Genomic DNA, 24,589 nt, shown 5'->3' with positions numbered 1-24,589 from the left:
ATTACTTTCATCGGTACTGTCCTTCTCATCCCCCTGAGAGCTACTAATCCACCGTTTTCCTGGTTTACAGTTAATCTCAGGAACAATATTTATTTCCTCAGCTACAGGAAAGCCATGGAAGGTTGGTTATCCCAGAACATGTCTGGTTGAAACCTGAGGTAGTCCCTTCAGTTCTTTAGAGCTTAGGTGACAGTTTCTGTCTGTGTTGCTTCCAGCAAGGATATCTCAATAGTGGTGACAGTAAATGCCACAAAAATAAACTTAATAGATAGTGAATAGTTTTGCTGGGTTATATTTCAAGTTCATGGATAAAAGTTGTTTGAATGGTTTAAAGGATTTTCAGAGCGGTTTAACTTTTTTTTCGTGTAGTTCAGAAGTGCCCTCAACTTATTCATCAAAGCCCTCAAATCTGAGGTTGTTTTGCTGTGATCATCTCTCTGCGTCTTCGACCCCACAATCTAGTAAATGGTGATGTTCCAAAAGGGAACTAAATATTGCTCTCAGATCAGGTACCTGTTGTCAGAGCAGTTACAGTTTTTCTGCCTTTGAGAGTCTGTCATTCACCCTGCGTGGGACTACATGTAGGAGGTTCACCTCCATTGGTAAGGCATCAAGTTTATATGACAGCTTTGTATGGAGTTTTTAATTGCAGTAAAGATTTGGAATGCAGTTGGTTCCTACAGTCTTCTTTGTATCCTGTTGTTATACGATTAGTTTGGAGCTGGCCGCTACCTGTGGCTGCTATGTACTGCTCCATTAAGTCTGTAGTGTTGTTCTGGGGGTTTGTCTTTTCCCATTTTCCTAGCTGTATCATATGTCTTGGTAAAACTGGTATCTGGTATTGTTCCACTCTCAAGTATTTCATAATGCACATTTTCACTGGTAGCTTAAGTTTTCAGAAATAGACAGCAGAGAGAACCACCAGTGATGTATTTTAAGCTCCTTATTTGTCAATGACACATATAGTTCAGTTATAGCCAACTACTTTGCTGTCAGCACACTCAATCAATCAACCAAGGGTTGGTAAAGCGCAACTACTAACCTGTGAGGGTCTCAAGGCACTGTGGGAAGATGGGGAGCAGATCCGTCTAAGTGCTGGGGTGATTTGAAAAGCCAGGTCTTGATGTCCTTCCTCAACTGGGGTAGCGTGGGAGATAGTCTGAGGTGGATGGGTAGGGTGTTCCAGGACATGGCAGCAAGGAAAAAGAAGGACTTTCCTCTTATTCTTGTCTTGCGGATCCGTGGGATGGTGGCTAGGGCAAGCTGGGCAGAGGGATGGTGTCTTTCGGGTGACTGGAAGTTGAGGCGGCTGTTCAGGAATGCAGGTCAGGTGTTGTGGAGGGCCTTATAAGTGTGGGTGATGTCTTTGAAGGTTATTCATCTGTCGGCCGGGAGCCAGTGGAGTTCGCAGAGGTGTTGAGTGATGTGGCTGTGCCAGGGGAGGTCGAGGACCAGGTTGGCTGCAGCCTTCTGGACATTCACGAGCTTCTGGAGGTTTTTCTGGGTAACGCCGGCGTATAGTGCATTGCCGTAGTCAAGTCTGCTGCTGAGAAGCACATGAGTGACTGTCTTTCTGGATTCGGTGGGGATTCCTCAGAGGGTCTTTTGCAGTAGCGGAGATTATTGAAACAGGCATAGGAAACGGAGTTAAACTGGCAGTCCGTAGTGAGTGATGTGTCTAATATGATGCAGAGGTTTCATGCATGGTTGATCTGGTGGGGGAAGTTCCTACTGAAGAGGGCCACCAGGTACCGTCCCATGCGGAGGGGGTGGATCCCAGGATGAGGACTTCTGTCTTGTCTAAGTTGAGCTTAAGGCAGCTGTTCTTCATCTAGGTGGTGATGGTTTTCATCCCTTCTTGGAAGTTCTGCCTGGTGACGTTAGGTTCATGGGAGAGGACCAGCTGTAGGTCATCAGCGTAGGATACAATGGTGAGTCTGTGGTTTCTGACTATGGTTGCGAGGGGAGCCATGTAGATGTTGAAGAGGGTGGGGCTGAGAGAGGAGCCCTGGGGCACTCCGCAGCTGGTCTTTGTCGGTTCCGAGAGGTATGGGGGAAGTCTGACCCATTGTGTTCTGCCTGTGAGGAAGGATCAGATCCAGTCGAGGGCCTTGTCACGGATTCCAGGGTCTAATGGTTAGGGTGCGGTGAGAGACGGTGTTGATTGCTGCTGAGTGTCCAGGTGGATGAGGGTTGCGGTTTTGCCCAGGTCCAAGAGGGAGCAGATGTTGTGGGTGGCGTCGAGGAGGGAGGTCTTGGTGCTAGGATTGCTTTGGAAACCAGATTGGGAGATGTCTAGGGTGTCATTTGTTTCGACTAGTCAGCTAGCTGGTTGTTATCGATTTTTCGATTACCTTGGCTGGGAAGGGGAGTAGGGAGATCGGCCTGGCGTTCTTGTGGTCTGGCGGGTCCACGGAGGGTTTCTCCAGGAGTGGGTTGATTTCGCATGTTTCCAGTCATTAGGGAAGGTGGTCTCGAGGGAGCAGTTGATGGTTTGGCGGAATGGTGGCACGATGTACGAGGGCTCTGTGGAAGATGCGGTGCGGGCAGAGGTCCGATGGTGCTCCAGAGTGGATGCTATTAATGGTCTTTAGGGTGTCATACATGATGAGTGGGGTCTAACTGAGCAGGGTCTGTTAGGGGGTGTTGGTTGAGGAGGTTGCTAATGAGGTGGGGAGGTCATGGTTGTCAAAGTTGCTGTAGATCATCTTGATCTTGTGGTGGAAGAAGGTGCTGAGTCTGTTGCAGAGGTCTTGGGAGGTTGGGACATCTGGTTTTGCAGTTGGGCTTGGCAACTTTCTTGATGATGGTGAAGAGTTCTTTGCTGTTGTGTGTGTGGATTCTGTCTTGAAGGGCCTTTTTCCTTGTGTTTGTGATGAGGTAGTGGTGTGCGGTGGTGGTTGCTTTGTGGGGGCTCCAGGGGTTATGTGGTTCCTCCATGTCTTTTTGTGTCGTCTGCAGAAGCGTCTGGATTCTTGGAGGGCAGGCATGAACCAGCTTGCTTTCTAGATGTGTATGCCGGTGGCTTTTTTGAGGGTGTTGGCACAGTTTGTGATCCACTGATGAAGGTTGCAAGCTGCTGTGTTGACGTCAGAGATGGATGGTGGTGAGGTGCTGTCGAGCTGGTCCTCAGTGACCTTGTTCCAGCTTCTGCGGGGGAAACTGTGGGCGTGCTTGGATGCAGTGGGTTTGTTGAGGGAGAAGTGGATACAGTGGTGGTCCATCCAGAGGAGTTCTGTGGTGTGGCTGTAGGTGACGCTGTTTCCTGATGCGAAGACGGGGTCGAGTGAGTGCCCTGCTGTGTGCGTTAATGCCATGACTAGCTGTTTCAGTCTTATGTTGGCGAAGTTCTCTTGGAAGGAGGAGGTGTTCGGATCATTGTGGCTGTCCAGGTGGAAGTCGAAGCCTCCGAGGAGGATGTAGTCTGTGGATGTGAGGGCCTGGGTTGTGATGAGGTCAAGGATGGCGTTGGTGAATGGAGCATGGGGGCCAGGTGGTTTGTAGATAAGGGTGCCACAGAGGATGGATTTCGGTTGGTCTGAATCTTTAAGTGCGGGTGCTCCATGTGGGTTGTGGGGGTCGTCTGGTTGGATGGTCAGGCAGAGGATGCTTTTGTAGAAGATGGTGCTGCCACCTTCTGGCCAGTTGGAGTGGTTCTTGCAGATTATCTTGTAACCTTTGGAGATGGCGATGGCGATGTCTGGTGCTGAGCTGCCATTCGTCCAGGTTTCCATAAGGAAGGCGACGTCAGGTGAGGCGGCGTTGATGGGGGTCCTAGATCTCTGTGGCTTATTCGTGGAGGGATCGTACTTTGAGGGTGATGCAGTTGAGCGATTTGTGTGCAGTGAGAGTCGGTTGGTTGGGTGATGGAACTGGGGTACAGAGGTGGGTGAAGGTGCAGCGGCAGTGAAGGCAGGAGAGAGGGCCGTGGGTGTTGCTCAGCGTCGAGAGCTGGCAGTTGTTCATGCGTCTGGGGTTGAGATCGTGGAGGCTGTAGTTGTCTTGGAAGCGGTTGCAGAGGCCAGGGTTCCTGGTGCTGGGCGTAGACAGGTGCATACGGGCTTGCCTTGGGCACGTAGTTGCCATTAAGAAGGGTGAGAGGGGAGGGCGGGCCAGCTGGGAAGCAGGGAGTAGGAACAGCGCAATGGAGGGGGAGGGGCCACAGGAGCAGCAGTGGTGGGAAAAGGTAGGAGGGGCGGGGCAAAAGAAAAGGGGGCACAGAAAAAGGAAACATGAAAAAAGGAAAAACAGGAAAACATGCAAAAACAGTAAAAAGGCACTGAGAAGGAGAAAAGGAAAAAAGTAAGGAAGACAGACCGCGAGCAGAACAGCTGAAGGATAGAATGCTCTCCCACTAGACCACCAGGGATGAGGTCGGAGCTCATGGGTGGAGAAGGGCCTCGAACACCCGGACACAGAGGTCAGTGTGCGCTCGGGGCAGCACTTAGCTGGTGGAGCCGCGCGGGAGGAGAGCAGTTTCACTGACTAGGTCAGTGAGCTTGCCTCTCACAATGTCTGTACCTTTCATTTGGAAACCCTACAGTGTGGTCTCACTAATTGCTAGCAATTAATCAGCCCAGTAGTCTTGTCAAGCAGGCATCCTATTCTTTCATTACACTCGCAATATGCAACTTCTCATCTCCTGCAGATGCTCCTCATGCATATATCTGTCTCTGTACCACATTAGGCAGTCTAACCTGAACCCGCATTTGCCAATCAAGTGTGGCACTGTCCGCGATGCTCCCTCCTGGTCGCAGGCAACAGCTGTATCCCAAGCAAACCTCCATGCCCAGTCCTCATTTGAGAACTTTCCTAAATTGGGCCGTACAGGCTGTATTAGGATTTCACAGGGGTGAATGTAGTTCTTCATGACATGTCTCGCCCCAATTTTGCCATGTCACTCAGCTTCCTACACTTCCCCCACATTTCCTCTGGCATAAAAATGCGCATTCGTATGAATATCTTGCAATATGGAGCTGGGTTAAATTCAAGGGAGGCCAGTGTTGGCGCCATTTTTATTCACTGGTTCTGAGGGTTTTTATGTAGTTCCTTTGAAAAACATTGGTCTGAGTTTTTCATTTTTGAACTTTTCAGTGTTTTTGAAGCTAGCACATCTAAGATACACAAATAGTTTTGGCACATTGGTTTAGGAGTTCATATATTCCCACAGCTAAGGCAATACTCTGAAATGCATATGCTGCAGAGGATACGGAGTCTCTGTTCAATTTCATATGTTTCTTGACAATGTTTTGGTCTCATTGGGTGCCCAGCGGTTGTAACAGTTGAGGAGTCCAGTATGAAGGGGATAATCAGGTGGACTTATTTGTCAAATGGTATTAGAGCATTTGGCTTCAGCTTTCTTTCTTCTAAAATAAGTCTAAGTTTGAGACTTTTTGTTTCATTTGATGATAAGTATAACCAGTGGAGATTAGTGTTGGATAGGTATGTGATTAATAGAGACAAAGTTGAGCTATAATTGTCAAAATGTATGATTTATCAACCTCAAATTTCTATTCACAACCAATACACTGTGTGCCACCTTTAAATTCAGATGTTTCCACTTTCTAGGCCCTCTTTGTTGGAACCTCATACCTCCAGATATTCGGTCCACTAACTCTCTTTAAGAACTCCAAACCACGCTGAAAAGCCAATTTGTGTACCTTAAGCAAAGAAAGTGACTGCTTCCCACCTAGCTGTAAACATGCATTATCAGGATCAGTGCTTATAACTCCCCTCTTGCAGTAATCGTTATTTCATAACCATGGGAACCTCTGGCTAGTTGCATTTCATAGCTTTAGTTAGATATGTTGTCATCCTCATCCTAAGTGCTACTTAGTGAGTTATAAATGTTAACCACTTTGGCTCATTTGCATTTTGCTGATTCTCTCTGGGACACCGGACAGACCTTGAAATATTTTGCAACGAAAACTGACACCTATATAAGTTTCAAACTTACACTCTAGGTAATGGGTTTGAGTTTGAGGACGTTATGGGGTTCAGTGTTCATTCATAATGTATTCAGCCATCCTAAAACATGTCCTTTCCTTTTTGAAATGTATATTGTATAGACAGTTTGATTTAAGACGTAGTCTTCTTGATTCCTGGAAGATCATGTTCCAGTATTATTTCAAGTGATGTGGATGACCGCCTTCTAAGTAATCCTGAACGTTATTTCCCTTGAAAATACTGCAACGTACTTGGACAACGAGGTTGAATTTGTATTTGCAGTATACAAAAACCTGAGAATGTATTGCTCTCAAAACTACAGTGCACAGAATGGTGAGGAATCTACAGTTAGAATATACACAAGAGAGAAATCAAGTAACTGTAAGAAACTGGAATATTATTCAGGGTGGGCAACTGTCTGCCTCAAGGAATAATCACATCTCTTGTTAGGATGAACCCTCAAAGTCATCAAATTAATCTGAACTCAACACCCTAGAAGCTATGGCACAGAGCAGGCTGGCTCAACTTAGGGTATTGTGTAACACATTTATGCAGCACCAAAATAGGACTAAAGTCAAAACACCAAACAATAAAAATCCGAAACAAAATTAGAAAATGAGTGCAAAATTAAATGAGTAAAATAACACCAAAATGACCATAAGACTGCTTTGGTGATTAAGAGATCCACCCTACTCTCACTATGGCATAACCCTAGGCTCCGGATAGAGGGGAAGACCCTTTACTGGGAACTGTGGGCTGGAAAAGGTATACACATAGTGAATGACCTCTATGATAATGGCAGACCCCTGCCCTTTTCGACATTACAAGAAAAGTTTAACTTACCACCCATAGAATTCTACCAGTTCCTAAAACTGAAGGCCGCTATCTCCAAATGCCCCCTCAATACAGACTTACCCTGGCTGGTGACCCGTCTCCGAATACTGTACCATGCTGACCATTTTGTATCAAGAATATATAAATTGCTCCTCCCCCTGCCCAAGAAACCACATAGGCTGACCGAAAGTAAGTGGGAATCGGAACCTAACTCCACAGGCATTGCATTAGACTGGGAGGTAATACACAGCACCGCACTGACAAACAAGATATCCCCGATCCTATGTCAAACGAAATATATGCTGTTAAACAGAGTGTTCTGGACCCCCCAGAGATTGTTTAAATGTAAACTGAGGGATACGCCTACCTGTTGGAACTGGCAAGAAGCACCTGGTGACTTGGCACACATGCTTTTTAATTGTTCCCTATTGCGACCATTTTGGAGTAAAATATTTACATACATTCAACAGGTGCTTGGAATCACGCCTATCCAGGAATTTATGTATGTCATTTTAGGTCCTCTGGAAGCACAATTGCCGGACATTCATGACAGACAATTGCTTGATATTATGTTGACATTGGCGTGCAAGGTCATACTTTACAAATGGAAAAATTTTGCTGAAGTCAACTTCAAAATGTGGCTAGAATGGCTTTCATTTTTAAGATGGGCGGACAATCCTGCGCTACAGTCAGCCACTTGGAAGCCTTCGGACAAAAAACTCTGGTCATCCCTGGATGCGTCATCCTCCCACTTTGAACCACCATGACATACATCTCAACAGTCAGCTTTGCTAGATAGAATCTAGATGGAATTTGATGTGTTTGTTTCTGTATGCTTACTGTATATTCTCTGTTACACACACAGTGTGCCAGGTCTGGGTAAACCAATTGCTATTGCCCTGTGGATACACCTGTCCTCTCTCTTCTCACCTCTTCTTTCTCTCCTCTTCTCTCTTTTCTCTCCTCTCCCTCTCTTTCTCTCTCTCCCTTTTCTTATCTTCTCTCCTTGATTTGCTTTTTGATTATTGTAAGTGTCATTTTACCAACAATTTATCTATTCGTACCTTTGAAGATTTATTGTATTGTCTTTATTTTCATCCTTATTCTTCAATAAAAAAGATTTGAAAAAAAAAAAAAAAATAACACCAAAATGACAAAAATCTAATAAGAGATCCTGCAGATCTGAATTTTAAATGTTTTACATGACAATAGCGCCAAAAGGTGCTAAGTATCAATGGTAGTCAATGACTGCAGAAGACCAGGATCTAGGTGCGATTTGAGACTGCCCGAGAAGGTTTGGCCTGGAAAATTCTTCAGTGGAGCAAGGCAGTATCTGAGGAAATCTTCATGAAGACTGACAGGTGTTGGGCGAGGTAACACTGAAGCCACTAGTTTTGACTGGAAAAGCACCCAGCGTGAGAATTTCACATTCAGGAAAGTTTACTCCCCAGTCGGATACTTTTGGCACATTCACCTGGTCACGATTTTTACCCTCAGACTTAGTCTCTTTTTTGGAGCTCGAAATCCTTCTGTGGCGCAATGCAGTCTACTGTAAAGCCGAGGCCTATGATCTCTAAATCGTCCATATGACCCCTAACACAAGAGGTCCTGACCTGCCTGATCCAAGACACACATTAGATATTGCACGGGTTTATGGATTCAGTCTGGCGCCTGGGGAGATCAACAAGGTGAGGAATATGTGTTTAGAAGTATCCATTATAAATATTTTAATTAGTAAAAAATACACCAAAATTATGAGAATACTGCTAAAATGCATTGGTTTGTAGGAATAAAATTTAGCTTCCACATATCTGCAAGTCAGTAATAGAATTAGTTTTTGAAACAAAAAAAATATATAACTGTTAAATGGTTTATCTAACTGAGAACTGCTGTGCAAGAAAACAAAAATGTAAGTCTGTGACACTTATTTTTAATGTGCAACAGAAGAGGTATTAAACATTTTTACAAAAAAACTGAACATAAAAACACTGACGAAAAAAGTAAATAAATGGGTCTAGATTATAAAAAGATATATTTTTTAACTGTTTTTCTTTGAGGAGGAACAGCATTATAAAATAGGCAGTGACTATTTTATTCAGGAAGGTGATCTGGATGCTTGCCATGTAAGTGAATTATTTACCTTTCTTGTCTACTGGAAAGCTAAAAAATATCTCTAAACAAAGAAATACCTAAAGTTACATTTTATTTAAGATGAGCACTGTGCAGTAGATTAATTATAGATTGCATGTAAACGTGTATGCTTTAAAGCTTGTGACCAAACTCAAGTGTTCTGTTATCCCTCCACTGAAATAATTTGAAATATCAACAGCCAAAGCTCCTAGTTACTTTTATAAATTAAAAAAAACTCTACAAAACAGATATGGAACTTGCTTTACTTTGTGCGGTATTTAGAACTGAACTTTCCAAAATGGATCTTTGGTTGTTCTAGTTAGTCTGGACAAATGAATGACAAAAGTATGTGATGAGTGTGTACTTTCATATTGAATCAAATGGGGGCGAAAGAAGCGGATATCCATTTGGCTTCCAAACGAGAGTCAATAATCATAGGAGAATGGATTACTTGTACCTGGGTAACCAGGGTCGGGTATGGTGATCATCTTAAAAACCCTCATTCACGTAAAAAGGTGGTCGGTGGTATATCTTGGCTATCCGCCTTATATTTCAATGTGAAAGCATCATCATTGGGTTTTTTGGGGGGAGACTATGCTTTCCTCCACCCGGAGGTAGACCAACTGGTAATAACAGTGAGCACGTCCCATCTCTAACTGAATAAAGTATTTTCTAGTCTTGAGATGTAGGCAATTGCAACTCACTTAACTCAACCAAGTTTATCCATCACCTATCACTACAGTTATTACCAGTTGGTCTAACTCTGGGTGGAGGAAAGTATATTCTCCAACAAAAAAACAATGATGATGCTTTCACGTTGAAATATAAGGCAGATAACCAAGATATACCAACCAACCACCTTTGTATGTGAATGAGGGTTTTTAAGAAGGTCACCATACCCGACCCTGGTTACACAGGTGTGTACTTTCACCAATTTTACCATTTGACAAAAAGGTGATAATGCATCTAGTACTACTTTGATCCTTGTAGCATCAGGCTTGGGGCGGACATTATGTTTACTAAACTTCAAGAATGGTGTGCGCTAATACAGGTCCCCTTTTACCCAGTGTCACAGAGCCTCCCAGTTGGTGACATTGAATTTGCTTCTCGCGGCTAGTTATCCCAGAAAATTGCTTTCATATTAGGATGCCTGAAACGTGCTACACCAAGCTCAGTGAGTATATCTGAAAATTCCTCCCTTTTTCTTTAGTGTTTTCAACTGTCTCTTGTGATGTCCCATTGAGAGTAATCACTCAAGAGAAATTCTTGTGACTGGTCTAAAAACATAAGTAGCAAAAATACATCGATTAGACTACACATTGCCTTTTGTAAAAGACAGGAACCTAAGGCCTGACCAGAATCGATGTCAATGTCTGTTGAAACACTGAAAACAAGAGAATAAAAATACATACAATGGAGCAAGTTCTGGGCAGTTTGAAAATAGCGAAGGGCTAGTCACAGTAAGACAGGCACTGAGAATATGCACATTATGTGACTTATTGCGATGTATAATAAGCCAATAAGTGGCCATTTCAAATTGAAGATATGGTTTCCTCTAAATCAAAACATCCTATACCATAGAAAAAGGAAGATATTCTTTCATGGATACATTTATGAATGTAAAAACTCACAGACAGAAATGTTTCAATATTTTCATGAACGAAGGAAGCAATATCTTGCCAGTCCAGAATGTCCCCGAGCCAACTATTCTGCCGCTGTATATGGATTTTTGGCCATTTGTGCTTTCCTGAGCTGGTGACATTCTGTGACAAAGACATAGGAATACAATAAACTCCGTGGAAGAACCACAAGTAAGGAATGCAAATGATATTTCAGTTGTAACATTCACCAAATGGTCAATAATGCATTGTGTATTGTAAAATAGGAATTGATGAATGGAAGGCTTGAAACCACTCAAGCTAAGTCCTAACTAATTTAGCTTCATGATGATCACAAGGCAATTGCTAAGAATCAGGCAATTAGATAAAAGCTGAGGTCTAGGTACCCAGTGTTTTCTGGTAGCAACAGTTATGTCCATAGTGCACAAATACAGCGATTTAACACATTATCACTATCACCCAACCCTTCTGCATTATGCATTGGTCCCCTTGCTCACAACACTGAGCCCAGAGTACAGCCCCCACTGTGGCAAATCCATCAGTAATCAATATAAAGCATATATGAATTTAATGCACTGACATACCTTAACAAACCACGAGTGATATAGCCTGTCCCAGAGCTCCAACACTTGCTTCTCAATAACAGCAGTATTGTTGACTTTCTCACCCAAAATTTTATGAATCTATAAAAATTACAAAAAGGCTCATTAATGAATATGCATTAAAGCGGGTTTCCACAACAGACAATTATTGGCCATATTAGAGATATTTCAGTGAAATTCATCTATTTTTCAGTAACCAGACATAGCGCTGAGACCATACACACAATCAAGGGATTCTACCATATGCTAAGAATGACTTCAGCAGAGAGCGTATAACTTCTGGGCCTTTCCCTCCAGTTCAGAGCCCTTTTTTGGCTATTTGGGGTAGTTTGTGCTTAGGGCTTCATAACGTGGTTTCTACACATGGTATCCACGCCATATTTGCTTTCATTTATTTCCAACATCCTGGAGATTTTAAAGGCACCCAGGGTTTGTGGATTGTGGAAGGGACTGGGAAGATAGGCTAAGTATAGCTAAATATTGAGTTTTGGTTTGTTGTGCTAAAGTCACCCATCTTTTTGGCCTTCGGGAACATGTAGAGCTCAATAAAAACCCTTTTTTTTTTACCACAGTTATGCCATTTTTCAAAGTGGTAGCTCATTTTTAGGTCTCGCCTAGGCTACGCTTGTACTGTCTCTTTGAGACATGCAGTATACACTATAGCAGTGGAAGCTTTGTGGAAGCTCCGCCCATCATTTTCATTGATTTGTATCTTAAATGCTGCCTTCCAATTGGTTGTAAGCTTGTTAGTCCCTCCTTATGATGGGCATGTCTTCATTTGTGTCCTTCCATGGCTACTGGCCCCTTTACTGCACAGACTACTTTCTTCCCGTGCTTCTCACCCCTCCCTCCTGCAGTCCGATGCCTTCTCGTTTCTCTAGCACTTCTAGTACACAAGTCTCGTCTCTACAAATGAGTGTTTTTTCTCTCCCCGGCCGTTTCTCCTCCCACGTGTCTGTGCAGTCCTCAGACAGAACATGTAAAAGCCGCCTTAGCTGTTTGGTTGCACGGTCTGCCTCCCCTTGTGATCCAAAGGTGGGGTTGGGGCGCTTTCTCCCATCCCCTCAGTGAGCGCGGAGTCATGGAACTGCCCGCTATCCTTCCCCAGGGGTGGGGACATTAGCTGCGCACTCTTGTGGCGAGGACCCCAACAGCGCCATTGACAAGATAAACCTGGATGCCTTGTCTTTGTTCCCAGCCTGAGCCCTGCACTGCCATTTTCTGCGACTTTTCCTAGTGCTGTGTGCTGACGCTGAGGTTGGAGACAGAGCCTCAGAGAGCAGGGCGGTGTTCCCCAGAGACAGCAACACATGATTTAATGGACAGAGCACACAGGGTCATCAAGCGGGTCTTTCATGCTTGAACACATGAGTGGAGATTGCCTTTTGTACGATTTTCCATGTCTTGTGTTCTGGTAGACCCAATCCTAACCTCAATATCATATCAAATATCAGCTGAAATAATTTTTTTAAGGCTCGTGATGTGTATTTCGTTCACCACATGCTATCCATTTGTCGTTCAGACAATGTTTTAGATTTTTCTCTATAATCTGTGTCACTATGATTACAAAACCCTTTCATGTTAGTAGGGCACAATGTCAGTCTTGGGTTACAGTGTTTTCTGGGAATTGTAGTTTTCAATGGCTTCAGTTGAACCAAGTTGAAGAACTAGTCTCACAAATATTGAGTATTTAATGGTAATTGGGGTCAAGATAAACTATGGGAATGAATACATTTAATGATTATTGTGAGCCCGGTAAATGGCCTTTTGTCGACTAGTAAATGAGGGGTTTCAAACAAAAACAACGTACAGAGAGCCACTGATAAAAGTGAAATGTGCTTTGACCTGATGGTCCGAGGCCGAGAGTTTGGTTCTGAGGCGGGAGGAAGGGACTATCCAAAATCCCCATTACGATCCAGTGGGATAAAATGCTATTAGCCCACACATCATACGCTCTAATAATGTCATAATGTCTAGTAATGGTAACTGAACTGAACAATCTGATGTCAAAAATGAAAAAAGTTGTTTAAAATAACAGGAACTCAGAGATGCACCTTCACCATAGTACATAGAAAGGATTCTGGAGGGATGAAGAGATTAACTGGTTCTATTGTAAAGTGCTTTAATGCTATTCGGTTCAAGTTAGCGCTATATAAATATACACAAAAAAACAGTCCATCCAACACTGCCACTAGCAAAAAAATTCTGTACACAATATAAGAAGGCATTTTTTTCTGAACAAAGGACAGAAAAATGAGAATAGAATTGTATTCTTCAGGAACATTGCTTCCAATATAATGTTCCATTATAATATTGTGGGCAAAATATTGACGAGATAAGTATATTCAGCTAAGTATAGGTTTACTTAACACCATATATATATGTACTTTATATACATATATATATATATATATTCACTGACAAAACCATAGGTTTCACACACGTTATAGTTAGGAATTAGCATTTAAAAAACCTTAGAAATTCCCTGAAAAAACCATAGGTTTCACACACTTTATAGTTAGGAATTAGCATTTAAAAAACCTAAGAAATTCACGGAAAAAAACCATAGATTTCACACGTTATAGTTTGCTGGACATTTCACGCATACAAAACCATTGAAATTCCCCCGTTATAGTTAGTTCAGCTAACTATAACTCTCGCGCCCGCAATGCACTGTTGATGACGTCACATATTACATCACTCATGACATGGTCAGTGACATCACTCATGACATCACTGATGACATCTCAAATGACATCATCCAGTGAATGTGTGTCTGTCTGAAAAATAAATATTTTTTATATATGTATATCTAAAGGTCGATGGAAGAATAAATATGTAAATAGGTGTCTAAATGGATGTTTTTTTTGTAAAAATGATTGCATAACTGACTTATTAGGTGTATCTTAAGGAATACATGTATTAGCAAGTAATGTTTAAATATGTAAATATCTGTATCAGTGTCTCACTTTGTCTATAAGTGGCTGCATGGGTTGGTGAGTAGCTACATGAGTGTCTATATGGGTTATAGTTGGGTTTTTTGAGTATCAGTATGAGTGTCGTATGGTTCGGTGGGGAATATTACTTAGCGCATAGATGCATGTATGAGTGACTCACTGTTTGTATGTGTTTTGAAGACAGCATGTTTGCAGGACTGTACGGGTGGATGAGTGGGTGTATGGGTGTGTTAGTGAGTGAATCACTGTCTCAATAGTATCTTTATGAAATTAGGGGATTTAATGGATTCGGATGGAGGGATTTTACAATTTCAGGAGAGTAAAAGTAAATTCAAGATATCGGAAAGTAACTTTTTCAGGTACCTGCAAGTAAGGAGTTATTTTCATAATAAACAGGGAGGTCTCTTAGGGTTTAGCCATTGTAGGATAATGGATTATATAGAACGAAGTAGTCACTGCACAATTAGACAGCTGTATGCAGAACTTTATGCACTAAAAGGTGATGATAGGGGCAAACATGCTAGCAAATGGGTGGAAAAAGTGGGTTTGCGTCCTGAGGGATTACAGGCTTCTTTAGATCTAGGCCGGACAGTTCTGTGTTCAGCGACACTACAAACGCAGCACTATAAAACAGTATAGTCACTATACCACAACCCCGCCAGAATTGCACAGTGGGGGGGGGGGGGGGGGGGGGGGGGGGAACCACCGGAATAACCTGCCTGCGTTGTGACTCGAGTAATGCTGACATTGTACACATGTTTGCGCAATACCCACAATTGCACACCCTGAAATTGGCAATTGAGGAATTCTTGGAGGGGTCTCTGGGGATTAAGATTAAAATGACAGACAAACTCATAATGTTAGGGGTGATCGTAGGAGCAGAAGGCCTCCCCATAGAATTTTTATTTATGGTAATGGCAGTATATAGGATTGGCATTGCAAAAACATGTCTTGATAGGACGTCTCCCACATTTCAGATGTGGGTAGCAAGGCTACTATCTACGTACAATATGGCGAAAGCTATATATGACAGGACGGGTAGAAGGGCAAGAGCACTGGGCGAAAGGATATGGTTGCCCATTGAGCAATGGAAGAATAGGGCAGGTTAGGGGAGGGCTCTCCATCACTGAAATTGGAGGAGGGAATTATATATTTGCTACAGGAAAGTAGAGCGGGCGGCTGAAATAGGTTTATATGTTTATATTGCTATTTCTTTTGCTTTTTTGTTTACTAATGTGTATTTTGATATATGTGTACTGTGGCATTAAAAAATAAATAAATAAATAAATCGGCATATTTACAATGCCGTCATGCCACTTTGCTTCAGTAACACAGTAGGCACTTCCATATAGACACCACTTGAACGCAGCACTATAACAAGTGAAATGTACCAGATACACTGCACTCGTAAAACTGTAGTGTTACCTTTATTTGTGAAAGGAGAGAGGGCCATAATATCAAGCCTGGGCGACAAAATTATCGCCACTTTATCGGCAGGAAACTGCCGATAAAGTGGTGATAATTTTGTCACCCAGGCTTGATATTATGGCCCAGAGTGCGTAGTGTACAGCAGCTTCTCTGTAAAATCTATAATTACCTCCGATCAGTGACAACAGATAGGTTACAACAGTCTGACAAAGAGATCCACAACCTTGAGTCACTTTTAACAAGAGGTAAAGTGATGCAAGGAGCTTGTAAATCTACGTCTGACTTTTCAAGAAAAAATCTCAACTTCAGACTCTGCGACACAGTTTTAATGTTGTGTTCTCTCTCTCTCTCTTTCTCTCTCTCACTCTCTGTGACATCATTTCTCTTTCTCTCTTAAACTTATAGACAATGCTTTCTGCTTGGACGTGTAGAAGAATTGTTCAAAACAAGTTGTGAATTCAACAGGCCGAAGAGTTTGGCCGCAGTGTTTATACAACGGTAAGCACAGAGGCCTAGATCTACAAAGCCTTCATACCAATGCATTAGAAATAAGTCGGCATAACAGGGGTCAGTAACGCAGTAGGCACCTCCATATAGACACGACTTGAACACGGCAGTATAACAGATCTGAAATGTACGAGGCACACGTAAAACCGTAGAGTTACCAAAACATTTAATGCTTCAGCTCATTTACTCACATCTACATAATTCTAAACTCTAATTTTCTTTTTTGTTTTGCAGATTACCAATCGGACATCTTTTGGAGTCCATTTAACAATTTGTTTATAATATTGTTTGTTGCTGAAGTTATTTTTCTAGTTGCTTCTAATATAGTTAGAATTCAGTTTCGTTTACATTTATTGATTTAATAAAAGTTAATTAAAAAAACGACATACTTCTTTTATTTTGTGGGGGAGGGGTATGACGGTTCAAAATAAAAATAATGTTGAAATACTATAGTAAGATATTCAAGACTAGGATTGAAAACTACAGAGTCCTAAGTAACAGATATAATAAAAATAACGGTGAAAAACTACTAAAATGTTTGGCGCCTCGGCACTACCTTTCAAATAAATATAGAAAAAATATGATTATTAATATATTACAAAAGTACAGCAGCGGATGACACACGACCCGGGAAAAGAAAGCGACAAATTTACTACCTGAAATAAAGAAAGGTTTGCTTGTTGAACTTGAAGAAAAAGAAAAAAACGTGAATTCAAAACGAGGCTGCGCATGCGTAGAGTACAACTGCTACACAAAAAAAAGGAAAGTTTTACATACTATCATAGAAATGAAGGGGCATATTATCAACAAAAGGCGATACATTATCGACGCTTTTAACAGCAGGAAACTGCTGATAAAGCAGCGATAATGGGCTTGATAATAGGCCCTTGTTAATTCCCATAGAAGCCTATGTTCTGGTGTTAACATGGGCTTCTATGGGAAATTACAAGGCCGTATTATCAAGCCCATTATCGCCGCTTTATCGGCAGTTTCCTGCCGACAAAAGGGCCGATAATGAATCGCCTTTTGTTGATAATATGGCCCATTGCTCTTTTTTCTGACCAGTAAACTTAGGTGCATATTATCAAGGACCGGTGTTAAAATTATCGCTGTTTTATTGGCAGGAAACTGCAGATAAATGGTGATAATAAGCTTGATAATACGGCCTTGTTATTTCCCATAGAAGCCCATGTTAACACCAGAACATAGGCTTCTATGGGAATTAACAAGGACGTATTATCAAGCTCACACTCCCAACATTAATAAAAAAAAAACAGACAGCTGGAAGGTCATTTTACAAATTACTGCCCTAGAAAGGTGGCGTTCCCCACGACGTGTACAGGGAGAGAGAGAGACAGCTCAAAACATACTTTTTATCAAAAAACACTTGAGGCGTGCCGCTCCCCGAGACTACGGGGAGTAGGACCGCAACCCCCCCTGCATACTTCAAAATAAAACCAGAGGAGTGCCGTTCCCCAGTGCTCGGGGCACCCTACAAGCCTCCATTATGCAAAAAAACTTGCCACCGTAATTTGCCCCCCAGAGACCGAATGAATAAAACTGACTTTATTTTGTGGGGGAGGGATATGACGGTCCACAATAAAAATAATGTTGAAATACTATAGTAAGATATTCAAGACTAGGATTGAAAACTACTGAGTTCTAAGTAACAGATATAATCAAAATAACGGTGAAAAACTACTAAAATGGCGGTGGAAAGAGTAAGTAATCAACGTTTGGCGCCTCGGCACTACCTTTCAAATGAATATAGAAAAAATATGATTATTAATATATTACAAAAGTACAGCAGTGGATGACACACACAACCCGGGAAAAGAAAGCGACAAATTTACTAACTGAAATAAAGAAAGGTTTGCTTGTTGAACTTGAAGAAAAAGAAAAAAATGTGGGCTTCGAAACGAGGCTGCGCATGCGTAGAGTACAACTGCTACACACAAAAAAAGGAAAGTTTTACATACTATCATAGAAACGAAGGGGCATATTACCAACAAAAGGAGATACATTATAGCCTCTTTTATCGGCAGGATACTGATGATAAAGCGGCGATAATGGGCTTGATAATAGGCCCTTGTTAATTCCCATAGAAGCCCATGTTCTGGTGTTAACATGGGCTTCTATGGGAAATAACAAAGCCTTATTATCAGGCTCATTATCGCCGCTTTATCGGAAGTTTCCTGACGATAAAAGCGGCGCCTTTTGTTGATAATATGGCCCATTGCTCTTTTTTTTACCAGTAAACTTAGGTGCATATTATCAAGGACCGGTGTTAAAATGATCGCTGTTTTATTGGCAGGAAACTGCCGATAAAACAGCGATAATGAGCTTGATAATACGGCCTTGTTATTTCCCATAGAAGCCCATGTTAACACCAGAACATAGGCTTCTATGGGAATTAACAAGGACGTATTATCAAGCTCACCCTCCCAACATAAATAAAAAACCCACAATGCAGGTACCCGGAGCTGGAAGGTCATTTTACATATTACTGCCCTAGAAAGGTGGCTTTCCCCGTGACGTGTACTGGGAGGAAGAGAGAGAGACAGCTTAAAACATTTTTTTTTTTAAAACACCTGAGGGGTGCCGCTCTCTAAGACTGCGGGTAGTAGGACCATAACCCCCACGCATACTTCAAAATAAAACCAGAGGAGTGCCGTTCCCCAGTGCTCGGGGTACCTTATAAGCCCCATTATGCAAAAAAATGGCCCCCGTAATTTGCCCGCCCGAGACTGAATGAATAAAACGGGCTGCTAGTTTTTTTTCACCTTTTCCACCGCGTACAAGTACTGCACGAGTACCCCGCCATTTTTTATTTAAAAAAAAATAAAAATTGAGCCTAAAGATTCATGTACCACCCCCTGACCAAGACTATAGGTTCAGAATGTTTCTAGCCTGCCCCCTTCCCTTATTTCTCAACTTTGTTTTACTGTTTTCTTGAGTCTCGGTTCTACCGAGGCACAAGATGGCCGCCAACACTTCCTAGTTTCGAGTGTTGACAGACAGTTGACAGCCAATCAGCATGCAGCTCGCGCTCGTAATTGAACGGATTTCCGTACGCGTGCTGAACTCCGCCTCTAGAAATCGCTATGATTTTACTTGCAATTTTCTCAGAAACTACTGAATGGATTTACACCATTTAACAATAAGCACAATCTGCGAACCGAACTCTACCTCTCTGCCAAATTTCGTGTAATTCCGTTCAGCCGTTCAGGCTGTAGCCCTGGCTAAAGGTCCCTATGGAAAATTGCATGGGGAAAACATGTTTGGGACCCCCCTTTTTTCTCGGCCCCAACTTGACGAATCACCCCCAAACTTCCGGGGAAGGAGCGGAACCGAGCAGGCCATTTTCTTGGAGAAATTCACGAAGATTCGTCCACCGGCGCCAAAGTTATTCCAAATAGAATGTTGTGGATTTCCTAGGGAAACTAGGTCCTAACTATAACTACCTACTGGCGACCGCCAGTAGGTACTATATATATATATTTTTTTTTTTCTCAAGGAATGTGGAGTTAAGGGTAAATCTATACTATATGCATTAGCTTTCTGGAAAATTTTATCCCAATATTTTGCCAACAATATCTGAACATACAACTAAGTGGAACACGAGAAAAAAATATATATTTATTAAAGGCATTCAGATGGCTCAGTGAGTTAAATACTCACCATTAGGATATGTGGTGATCTGCAGGTTTTGTGTTTAAATCAGAGAAACTGGTTCTACTTTCCATCCTTTTGAACTGATTACCCTTAAGTATGGTAATGGTTATCTATCTTATTTATAGCAGTTAGATGCATAATTGCAGTAGGGAGCACTATATAAATACACGCCTGTGTACAGTACACTGAAATGCTTTGGAGTTCACATTGGTAGGTATCAGTTCCCTGATGGGCGTTAAGAGAGTTATTTGGCAGCGATGGTGGTGCGTGCAGCCATCTGTCCCTATTATGGTGGCTACATTGAAACTTTACATTTCGTTACAGGATGTTTGTGGTTGCTTTCGGTGGGTTGTGAAGATGATACTAGGTAAGGTAGACTCCTTAGGTTGACGGAGAGGATGCTTTAGGGCTATTTTGAATAATACTCAAGGTGATAGGGCTAGGTTGGAGGCTATTACAGTTTTAGGATTACAGGGGGTAGCTATTTGAGGTATTGAAAGATGATCTTAGCAAAGTAATTGGTTTCCAGTATTGGTACAGGAAGGCTGAAGTCATGGCTGCTTTTCAAGGTATCCAGATTTTATACAGTTGCATGAATTATCTACATTCTCAATGGTTATCCTGTAAATCGGAGTTGTCCAGTGGCTGCAGTAGCAGTTGATTAAAAGTAAGTCTGTGGGCTTCCATTAACCCTGCATTGTGGTCCAACACTGTAGGCAACACAGACCAGTGTCCTTGTATTCAAAGCCAAACCCTTTGGTTTCAGAATTAACATTAGTTGCTAATTGTGCACTCACATTGAAACCATTTTGGATCACAGCTCTCAATTAGGAGGTATGACCTCATATGGAGCAATTTTGGATGAGGCTGGAGTAGAAATAGCTGTGGTGGATGGAGGTTTTGAGCTCATCAATATGGTTGAGAGCTTTCTTGGTGGAGTGTGTTTCAGGTGATGTGGCCGAGAGCTTTCTTGATGGAGTATGTGTTGCGATTATTGATGGTCGTGATGTACTGACCTGTTTGAAGGTGTTTTAAGGGTTTTAGAGCAAGAGAGATGCTAGGTTCAACAGATTTTTATGGGAATGATAATGGTGTCTTTAAAGTAGGGTTTTAAGTCGTCTAGACAGAGATATGAAACTGCATGATTTAGAGAACAGCATTCACAAGAACTCCACCATAAAATGGCAGGATACTCCCAATCCATTCTCTTCTTCGATTCCACAACCCAATGAGTATGTGGGAAGGTAGAGGCTGACAGAGCTGACAACAAAGGCTCTGCTGACTCCCCTGCTAGGTCCCTCATTGGGCAGTGGTGATGCCACTGAGAGAGGAGGACTACCTGCCCGTATGAAGTTGTATGGCCCATTATAATTTTTATTGTCACTTCGTCTATGAAACACCCCTGTAAAACTCTCAGGATGTGAAGACACTTTTTGTATGGTACTGGAAATATGAACGTAGTACAGATGATTTGGAGTCATGGTATACAAGCGGGAGGTGAGAGGGTGGAGGAGAGGTGTGCTCTGATTGGGCAGAATGCTGATGTGAAGTTTGCAAAGTAACTTCAGTGAGAAAGTGCTTGGTTAAGTGGCTTTATTTTTATACTTTGATACCGTGCGTGTTTCATTGAATCTTACGACTCTCTTTAAGTTCGCATTCAGAGCATATTGTGCTTTGTAATAGTGAGCACAAGGGGGGGGGGGGGAAGAGCATTTCTCACTAAAACCTGGAGATGGCGATTTGCACGCCTCTCTGGATCCTGTCATGAGGTACATTAATTCATGCTAAGTGTTATTAAGGACTCCTGTGTCCAGCGTTCCACACACTACCTGTCACCCATACTACCTACCTCCTCCATGTCCTGATCACACAGAGATTGGTCCATAGAAATTGTCTTCTAAGAGCACCTATAGATGATATTATTTTTTTCAAATCTTGTATTGTGAGTGATATGACCACCGAAGGCCCTGATTCTATATTAAATACAGAGCTTTTGACTGTACCATTTCCCGCTGAAAGGCAATATTTCTCTCCATGTGTTCTCATACCTGCAGTGTCACGCAGTTTGGTGCTCACTTTCCCTCCATATTAAAGAACAGTAGATGTTTCAATATGCTGCATTGCTAAATACATGTAAGGTCTCAAAGGCGAGACTGCTGCATTGCAAATGCTTGTTCCAATTTTGTACACTCTCAACCTACTTTCAGTGTGTGGTTAAAACCAGTGTGAAACTACAGGTTGATCCAGGAAGGCTATAGATTTCTGAAAAGTAGACACAATTCAGCAAGGGGTCAGTGTGTACATCCCTCAAGGTTTTCCCAAAGAAACTAATGTTGAAATAAAAAAATACTGAAGATGAGTAGGAAAAAACAGCCATTTGTGAAAAGCTTTTATCTGTAACATTCTGTAACGATGTCTAATTTAAAGAAACAATATACCATTACGTCTGCTAGACCCCTCTGGGTGCGGGGCTATTTAGGGTGTGTAGGAGCTCAAAGAACCCAAGGCACCCAGAGCAAACAACTGAGCTGCACCATATAATGTTTTTTCATTGTGTAAAGAGTACACTATAGACCAACTCATATGGTGAAATATAGGTATCAAGAAACCTATGCATTTATAAAATGGGAACAAGATATGGAGTTTAGAAGTAGTGGGTATTTGAACATCTTTGAATTTGTGCGTTCCCCTATTAGCAGATCATTAATCATTTAGAGGGTATCTTTCACAATGTCTTCTTCCTTACACACTAGCTTACATTTGGAAGGCACAAATGCAGTGAAATCCACTTGGTAATAACAAATATTCTATTATGTGCTACCATATGTCTTTTAATAAAAATGTTACATCACTTGTGGGGATAGGCCAAGTGTCGGTGACAGGAAATAGGACAAAACATAATATGGACACATCACCGCATTTTTCCACTGAAAACTGACTGTTCTTTCCCAATGTGGGGTGCTGTGCATTTGGGCCCCATCTCAGGAGGCACCTAAGGAAGCCTAGCAAACCGATACATTCTTTTAAACTAGACAGATAGGGGAATCCAAGGTCGGGTGACTTGTGTGACTCTCACCAGCACTTTCTAACCAGAATCCCATCCAACCCTTAAACTTTGTGTGGAGCGGAAGCGGCACATACCTCCTTGCAGCGATGTCCGAGCGCGGGGGTCCTGTCCCCCGCGCCCGGTCAATTAACGTCCCGGTCACCCAGGACACCTTCTCTTTTTCGTCCCCTGCAGGTACCGGCAACCGAGCTTGAAGGACCGGAAACACTCGCCAGCGATCCCGGAAGTGAAAGCGGGACGACCCCTAACGACCCGGAAGCAGCCGCCTTTGACCCCGGAAGTGGTCAGATAGACAACAACCCGGAAGGTAGAAAAAACCCTGAGAACGAAGGAGAGGCATTCGGAGCGACCGACTCGTGGCAGGAGGCAGCGGAAAGCGACGAACGCCCGACAGAGAGCGGCGCAGCACGGCAAGACCGAAGCGAGGACGAGGAAGAGGACGTCTGGACGGAGGACTGGTGGCGTCCTCAGGAGGTGGCTGGAGAGCGACCGCAACTCGGACGAGAGTTGCGGCGGGGCACTTGAGTACACGTCACCCTTTCTCAGTGCCCCCTCCTGTATATAGGTGTATATAGAGTTGTATATAGCGTAGAGTTCACGAGCACAGAGATAGTGTATAAATTACCTTCTTTTCACGCACACTGTAACAAAGACCGAGCACTGCCCAGCACTTGGCAACCCTCTTCCCTCCCATCTCTTCCTTGCCTTTTCCACCTTCCCTTACCGTCCCTTCCTCACAGGCAGTTTCCGTACCCCCTCACGCCCTGGTGTAGGTGGAAGTATTCCGACTGTTTGCTCGGACTAAAGCCCTTACGCTTCTCTCCTTTTCCAAGCCTCCGAGGAGTCCCAGTACCATACCGAGGAGACTACTGGCGGAACAAGGAGAAGCAGGACTTGACCCCCAACGACCTCTGCGAGCCTGGTCAGCAGCCGTATCAACCAGCCCAACCAACCCTAGGAATCCACCCTGCAACCCTACCTTCATTGTGACATTGTGCATCAGTTGAATAAAACCCCCTGACATAGCTCACTATATCCGGCTTCCCCGCCTGTTATTCCGGTCCGCCCGTCACCCAAGTCCACACTTTGACAAAAAAAAATACATTTTCCTCACATTTCTGTGCTGGAAAGTTCTTTAATCTGTGGGTAGCCACAAACGTCCATTAACTGAGCATTCCCTCAAATCTCCTGATAAAAATAGTACCACACTTTTGTGGGTAGGAGACAGGCAACAAACCAAAACACAACATAGATACATCACATTTTTCCACTCAAAACTGTTTCTTATTTTGCATAGTAGGTAGCTTTAGAGTTTGAGAACCAGCTCAGTCACACCTGGGAAACCCAGCAAATCTGCACAATTTGGAACACTAGACAACCTGAGTATAGGGGTGCGTGACTTGTGTAGATCTAACTAAGTAATTTTACCCTGAAGCCGTTGCAAACATCAAACTTTGGGAAGAAAAAGCAACAACAGAAACACAGCTTCCTCACATTCCAGTGAAGGAAAATTCTGTAATCGGTGGGGAGCCACCTACTGCCTACCACTTTTAGTTCCCGATTGTCCCCCAATAAGAACGCACCTCACTTGTGTGGGTGAGCCACATGACCACGACACAAAAGGCCATAAAACGTTACATTGGGAGATAAGCAATCCGGGTTGCTGCAGTATTTGGTGTCCTGCTGTGGCGCCACCCATGCAAACCTGCAAACCACAGAAATGTTTGAAAGCGAGACAACAAGGGTATTCCAGGGTGGTATGCCTTGCGTGGACCTCATGAAGTTTTGCCTGATATCACAAATTTTATTAACATTTCTTAGATG

General features: G+C 42.8%; 1 protein-coding gene and 1 non-coding gene across 3 annotated transcripts in view; one reads left to right on the top strand and one right to left on the bottom strand.

The window, feature by feature from the left end:
- The window catches only part of TMEM245 (transmembrane protein 245), a 982,890-nt gene that overhangs the window by 250,681 nt on the left and 707,620 nt on the right, over positions 1-24,589 (bottom strand). For both annotated transcript variants that reach the window (XM_086965376.1, XM_086965377.1), the window contains 2 exons: positions 11,114-11,212; positions 10,542-10,673 (listed from right to left, as the gene is read on the bottom strand). In XM_086965376.1, coding sequence (XP_086821502.1) covers positions 10,542-10,673; positions 11,114-11,212 — 231 coding nt within the window. The remainder of the gene's footprint in view (positions 1-10,541; positions 10,674-11,113; positions 11,213-24,589) is intronic.
- On the top strand, positions 21,348-21,475 carry LOC147722980 (small nucleolar RNA SNORA26). The gene has a single exon (XR_015295387.1). It is a non-coding gene; the product is annotated as a small nucleolar RNA SNORA26 (small nucleolar RNA).

The sequence above is a fragment of the Lissotriton vulgaris genome, chromosome 4_1, assembly GCF_964263255.1.
Source record: "Lissotriton vulgaris chromosome 4_1, aLisVul1.2, whole genome shotgun sequence".
Classification (NCBI taxonomy): Eukaryota; Metazoa; Chordata; class Amphibia; order Caudata; family Salamandridae; genus Lissotriton; species Lissotriton vulgaris.
Note: the sequence above shows the minus strand (reverse complement) of the source record. Positions and strands in the feature narration are given on the sequence as shown.